This window comes from Corvus brachyrhynchos, unplaced genomic scaffold, assembly GCF_000691975.1.
Source record: "Corvus brachyrhynchos isolate BGI_N302 unplaced genomic scaffold, ASM69197v1 scaffold56, whole genome shotgun sequence".
NCBI classification, from domain to species: Eukaryota; Metazoa; Chordata; class Aves; order Passeriformes; family Corvidae; genus Corvus; species Corvus brachyrhynchos.
The window spans coordinates 4,930,004-4,936,257 of NW_008238664.1; the positions used below are offsets into that span (position 1 = coordinate 4,930,004).

At 47.2% G+C, this 6,254-nt stretch overlaps 1 protein-coding gene across 2 annotated transcripts; it reads left to right on the top strand.

Moving 5' to 3' along the window:
* Positions 1-6: 6 nt before the first annotated feature.
* On the top strand, positions 7-6,248 carry MIEF1 (mitochondrial elongation factor 1). Of its 2 annotated transcripts, XM_008636459.2 has the most exons (5): positions 7-183; positions 1,517-1,665; positions 1,778-1,958; positions 3,979-4,241; positions 5,312-6,248. In XM_008636459.2, exons 2-5 carry the CDS (start codon positions 1,522-1,524, stop codon positions 6,116-6,118), a joined length of 1,395 nt encoding a protein of 464 aa, XP_008634681.1. In that variant the 5' UTR covers positions 7-183; positions 1,517-1,521; the 3' UTR covers positions 6,119-6,248. The 2 variants fall into 2 exon arrangements, with proteins under 2 accessions (XP_008634681.1, XP_017593402.1); XM_017737913.1 differs by lacking the exon at positions 1,517-1,665.
* The last annotated feature ends 6 nt before the right edge of the window (positions 6,249-6,254 follow it).

The window sequence follows — 6,254 nt, forward strand, 5'->3', positions numbered from 1 at the left end:
AGAGATTCCCTGTAGCTCCCACTGGTCCCACTTACCTCCCTCTTCTTTCCAAAATCCCCTCGCCAGCCAGAAGAGATGATTAACACTCACTACCCACCACTTTCTTGAAGAAGTCCTGAAGGTGCTTCCACAGGCACACCAGGAGGGCTCTCCTGTTCTCTTCACAAATGCATTAGGTCACAGGTAGGTCATTTCCAATGATATAACCGCGTTCTTCTTGCTGCTGTTACAGTGAGCTCTGCAAAAATGTAGGGATTTTTCTGCTTGGGGATGACAAGTGAATATATTCTTGGTTCATCCAGGCAGGAACGTCCCCCCTGGCTTGGCTTTAGAAAAAACAAAGGGCAGTTTTAAACCACCCCAATCAGGCAGGCAGGCTGGCTCAGAATCTTGGACACTGACTCAGGAAACAGACCTCAAGCCACAGTGAAAGAGTTCCTTGGTGTTTTCATGTAGGTTCACTGGGGATCCACCTATGGGTGCAGTGGTGGTAAGGTCTATTTTACAGGATCACAGAATCATTTAGGTTGGAAAAGACCTATGAGATCATTGAGTCCTATCTTTGACTGATGACCACCTTGTAACTAGACCGTGGCACTGAGTATCACATCCAGGTTAAACACCCCCAGGGATGGTGACTCCGTTACCTCCCCGGGCAGCCTATTCCAATGTCTAATCACCCTTTCTATGAGGAAATTCCTCCTGATGTCCAGCCTGAGCCTTCCCCAGCACAGCTTGAGGCCACGTTGGCCAGAGAGACTCTTTAAATTTAAATCTCAAGGTCAGGTTAAATGGAAATTGGAGGACACAAAAGTACACATGTAAGAAAATACTCATATCAATGTTCTACATGATTTGTCGTAGAGTCAAACCCACCAGCCTCGAGGGCAGGAATAAACATCAAATGAAGGCAAGGGAGCTGTTACCTTTATGATGTGTTGTGATCTCTACTCTTGATTCTTGGGTGTCTTTGAAGTATCTGGGATTGGACACAGTTCAGAATTTAATCTGGGAGTGGAAGCTCTGAGACTGCCTGTCAGTTCTTGGGGAAGATTCTGCTTTGTTCCAGACAAACAGTTGGCCAACCATGTAGTGCCTTGTCTGTGAGCAAAATTACACTTGTTACATTAGAAATTAGAAAGTAAATTGGCTGTGCTTCGGTTGAGAAGCACAAATTAAAAGAAGAATAGCTGGATGGTTATAGGGTTTTGCTTAATATGCAGGATTTCATTGCAAAATATTGCGGAAGTAAATTCTACTTTCTTTCATGAAACCTATTCAATTATTAGAAAGCTCACATCAAATTTGGATGTGTTCGTTGCTTGGTCAGTCCTGTCCTGGCACTTCTGAGAACAGGCAGCTCTTTGAGAGAACATAATCAAAGAGGCTGCAGGGTCAGGTGCTCCCTTCCTGTGGTAAGACCCCGGGAGCAGGGGGTGTGAGGTGTGGGAGAAGGGGGTGAGCCGGCAGGGCCGGGCGTTCTGGGCCGCGTGTGTAACACTCCCGCTCCTTGCAGGTAAGATGGCAGGCGCTGGGCAGCGCAAGGGGAAGAAGGATGACAACGGCATCGGCACAGCCATCGACTTCGTGCTGTCCAACGCGCGGCTGGTGCTGGGCGTGGGGGGCGCCGCCATGCTGGGCATCGCCACGCTGGCCGTCAAGCGGGTGAGCGCCGGGGCCACGGGGAGGGGCGAGGGGCCAGCGAAAGGAGCCGGGGTACTGACGATGGCCTGCATAAAACGCGAGCCCTCGGTCACTCAAACTGTTCTTGGTTTAGATGTACGACCGGGCAATCAGTGCTCCCAGCAGCCCCACTCGCTTGAGCCAGTCGGGAAAGAGAAGCTGGGAAGAGCCAAACTGGCTGGGCTCCTCTTCACGCCTGCTGACCCAGGACATGAAGACCAGCCTCAGCCGCTCCCTGCAGACCCTTCCCACTGATCCTTCAGCTGCAGACACAGGTAAGAGGCACGGTCATACTCCTGCATCACAGACTCGTCCAGGCCTATAAACCCTGTATTTGTTTAAAAGAATGCAGGGAAGAAAATACTCTGTCTGGCCAGGATTTTTATGTTTTTCTTTTAAGTAGGTCCACTGGTAACTTCAAGAATCAGAACTGGCATTGGGAACTAGTCAATAATAGTCATCTATTTGCACTCTTTGTTCCTCTCATGACTTCATGGTGCTAAGCTTTATTCTCTTTCATTTTTTCCCTTTAAATCTGAATAGCTAATCTTCCCTCATAGAAAGCTATTCCCTTGCTTTCAAGTACTTTGTTGCCTTTCATACCAGTTTGCTTGCATCTTTTTAAGGGGGGGAGTATTCAAGCTGTGAATGTATTAGCAATTTATATCAGTATTTCCTATATTATTCCTACCATTTTCCAAGTAATTTCTGGATTGATGTTTCCTTGTTTAGTGCTGCTTATCAGTGAGTTTGTCTTCATTAGCCTATAGAAAGTGTCCTGTAGTTTTCTTTCTGAGTGGGATAATCAGTAATTTAGAATCCAACCATGCTTTGTTATGTGTGTTTGTTATGTGTTCTTTTTTCTCAATGGTTTTACTTTCTATCCCTGGTCACTCAATTCAAGAGATTTACACTTGGAGATTTAAACTAAAAATCAGAATCAAGCTATTAACTTGATTTCCAGATTATTTTAAAGGAAGTTATATTTGGGATGGCAATAGGTTTTCTACTGAGGAAACATTAAAAAGCTAGACAGCTGTCTTAAATGGGGTCTAGATCATTTGATTGGAGTCCCCAAGCATATGGACTGAGTAATAAAAACATTGATGATGGTGTCTTAAATTCTTCAATTAGAAGTAAATTAAAACTCAATATGGAAAAATAATTTTTTCATAAATAGGCAGTGAAATCCAGCTCCCTGTGATTTTGTGCATTATTTCCTTTACACGAAAAAAGCTCAAATCTGTCCAAAAGAACCCAGTGGGACAAGTGACAGCAGCTGCTGAGGCTGGGCTGGATGGGTCTGTGTGCAGCTTGGTCAGCCATTCCTCACATGCTGTGTGGCCAAATGCCCATTGCCAAACAAATCTGCAACAGCCAATTGCTTTAATGGGGCCACTGACTTGGGGGTTTCTCCTGCACCCCTTAGGGATTACAGCCCTTCCAAAGATCTCTTAGATCTGTAATTCCTCTTTCATTCTCGTTGTTGACTTCTGAAATTCTTGGTCCATGTTAAGAGAAATCTGGAACGGATGGGAAGCATTGACTTATTTCTTTGGGAAACCAGTCAAAAAAAAAAGGGGCTCAGAGAATCTGTGCAGGTCAGACATTGTTTAGTAACTCAGATGGCGATGTAAACCTTGTGTTGTTGCATTGTGCCTCAGAGTGGGCGCTCTGGTCTTTGTCCAGTGAAGGTTTAAGGGGATATCACTGGAGCTATGATGGCCTGAGCTGGGACAGCCCCGGGATCTGTCATCTCATCATCCTAATAACTGTGCTGATCAGACTCCCAACAACTATTTCATTTCCAGGTGGCACAATCTTCCCTGATCTCATGTGCTAGCCAGGACTGGGTTTCTCTGGTAATTTGTAATAATCTGTTTCAATGTTAAAAACTCAAAGAGATCGTGCTGGTTGTTCAAAAGTGTTTTATTCACTGGTCTGGCATCACACGGGAAGCTTTTGAACTTTTTGGTAACAGCACTGAATTTTTGATGGAATTGAGCTGAGATACTGCCCACGTAGCCATTAAAATTACATCCTTGTACACAATGTTAGACTGGCTAAATTTCAAATCTAGTAACTTGTTTTAATCCATTCTGATGCTCGTAGTAGTATGTTCTGAAGTTCCTCAGCACGTCCCTTTGGAGCGGTACCTCCGTAAAGCCTGCAAAATGTCTGCCGAGAGCTTTTTGGGACCTAGGAGACCGCAGTTCCGTGTTGCAGATTCCATTCTGCGGAACACTTCACAGCGAAATCAGCTGCAACCTCAAGAGTTTTCCTTCTGTCTCGCAGACTGTTTTCGACCCACAAAGCCCAAGCCATCTGCCAAGAGGAGTCAGGTGGAGCTGAAGAAGGCCCGCCTTCGTCTGTCCCTGCAGGAGAAGCTGTTCACGTACTACCGGCGGCGGGTGGCGATCCCGGTGGACGAGCAGGCTCGGGCCAAGCAGGCGGCCGTGGATATCTGCACGGAGCTGCGCAGCTTCCTGCGCGCCAAGCTGCCGGACATGCCCCTGCGGGACATGTACCTCAGTGGCAGCCTCTACGATGACCTGCAGGTAACTCCTGGGGACATCATGGCTCCTTATTCAGGAGGCTGACCAGGCAGGGGCATTTCAGGCTTCCCTGTTGGCACTGCTGGCTCAGCACAACAATAAGGCCCCTGGTGTTGCCTTTCCCACTGTGGAGCCAAGCCTTGATTTCTGCAGTGCTGTTTGAACAGGCGTGACCAGGCTGCTCTGTCATTGTCTGCAAAGCCTTTGCTTTTTGCTGTTTTATTTCTCCAAAATATCTCAGTCCTTCTTTCCTTCCCTGCTGTCTCTCCTTTTAGCTGTGTTTTTCTTGCTGTTTCTCTGGTAGATGTCTGTTTTCTCTCCATCCCTCTATATCCATCCAAATACATGATATTCCCTTAGAAGTCCTGTATATTCATGTAAGTCTTTCCTACTCTTTATTTTATTTTAATGCATGACAGACCTGGATTGGACAGCAGTCCCTGCTGCAATATCTCCCTGATGGCAAGATGCCCATGGCTATAGTGAGTGATTCAGAGGCACACTTCTTTGAGTCACAGCTCTGGAATGCAGCATGGAGTGTCCAGTGAAATTTAGACCTGGGGTCTTAATCACACTGGTGAAAAGGGATCTTTAATGACCTTTTCCAAACAATGTAGCAGACCAGGTGAGGGCAGTGTACCTAGCTGTAGCATGGGATTATTAAACCATGGCAACGGAAGCTTGTCTAGAAACTTAATACTCTGTCTCCTATTTAAATTGTCATGTGGTGTTGCCGTGCCCTAGGCCAACTGCATCTCACAACCAAGGAGCACTTAGAGCAATATGAGGCAGAATGATTCATCTATATGCAGTCCATGTCAGGTCTCTAAATAGTACATCCCACATAAGCACTAGCTTTGGCTATACCTTGGAATTATCCCACTGATGGTTGGAAATAGTCCTTCAGAGTGCCTTTTAACAAAGGAAGGCTGGGAATCCCACGCAGAGAGGCGAGTGAGACAGCTGAATCCTTATTCCAGGTTCCTTTGGACAGAAGGCTATCTAAAGGTGGTGAATAAAATGAATGTGGAGAGAGAAAGTTTGTTCTTACCAACTTTTCTCTCTTGTGAAAGGTAGTGACAGCTGACCACATTCAGCTCATTGTACCTCTGATGCTGGAGCAGAACCTGTGGTCGTGTATCCCCGGGGAGGACACTATCATGAACATTCCTGGCTTCTACTTGGTGCGTCGAGAAAACCCAGAGTACTTTCCTCGTGGGAGCAGCTACTGGGACCGCTGTGTGGTGGGAGGTTACCTTTCTCCCAAAACTGTAGCAGACACCTTTGAGAAAGTCGTAGCTGGCTCCATCAACTGGCCAGCAATTGGGAGTCTCTTGGACTATGTGATCCGTCCAGCAGCTCCCCCAGCAGATTTGACACTGGAAGTCCAGTATGATGCAGATCGGCATCTTTTTATTGACTTTCTACCATCCCTGACACTGGGTGACATCGTCCTCGTTGCCAAACCTCACCGCTTGGCCCAGAATGACAACTTGTGGCGACTGAGCCTGCGGCCAGCGGAAACGGCTCGCCTCCGTGCCCTGGACCAGGGCGATTCTGGCTGCCGCTGCTTGTGCCTCAAGATCTTCAAAGCGGTGTGCAAGCTAAACCCAGCTCTGGGACACCTCACTGCCAGCCAGCTCACCAATGTCATCCTGCACCTCTCCCAGGAGGAGTCCGACTGGTCCCAGGACATGCTGGCTGATCGCTTCTTGCAGGCACTGAAGGGGCTGATTAGCTACTTGGAGGCAGGTGTCCTCCCTAGTGCCCTGAACCCCAAGGTGAACTTGTTTTCAGAGCTCACCCCCGAAGAAGTGGATGAGTTGGGCTACACTCTCTACAGCTCTCTGTCAGAGCCAGAGGTCTTGCTGCAGACGTAATGGGGCCTTACCTACAGAAATGTTGATAGGGTTTAGCCAATGCAGACTTTGATTACTACAAATTATGTCTCCTCCACTTCTCCCTATCTCCCTCTCTCTCTCTCTTCACCAGTCCCCCTTTTGGTTCATTAGTAAT

What these genes read in the sequence shown, in the direction of transcription:
- MIEF1 (XM_008636459.2), top strand. Translation starts at nt 1,522, where the DNA reads ATGGCAGGCGCTGGGCAGCGCAAGGGGAAGAAGGATGACAACGGCATC. An exon ending in CCACGCTGGCCGTCAAGCGG is followed by an intron (nt 1,666 to 1,777) that starts GTGAGCGCCGGG and finishes TTCTTGGTTTAG; the next exon opens with ATGTACGACCGGGCAATCAG. An exon ending in TCCTTCAGCTGCAGACACAG is followed by an intron (nt 1,959 to 3,978) that starts GTAAGAGGCACG and finishes TCTGTCTCGCAG; the next exon opens with ACTGTTTTCGACCCACAAAG.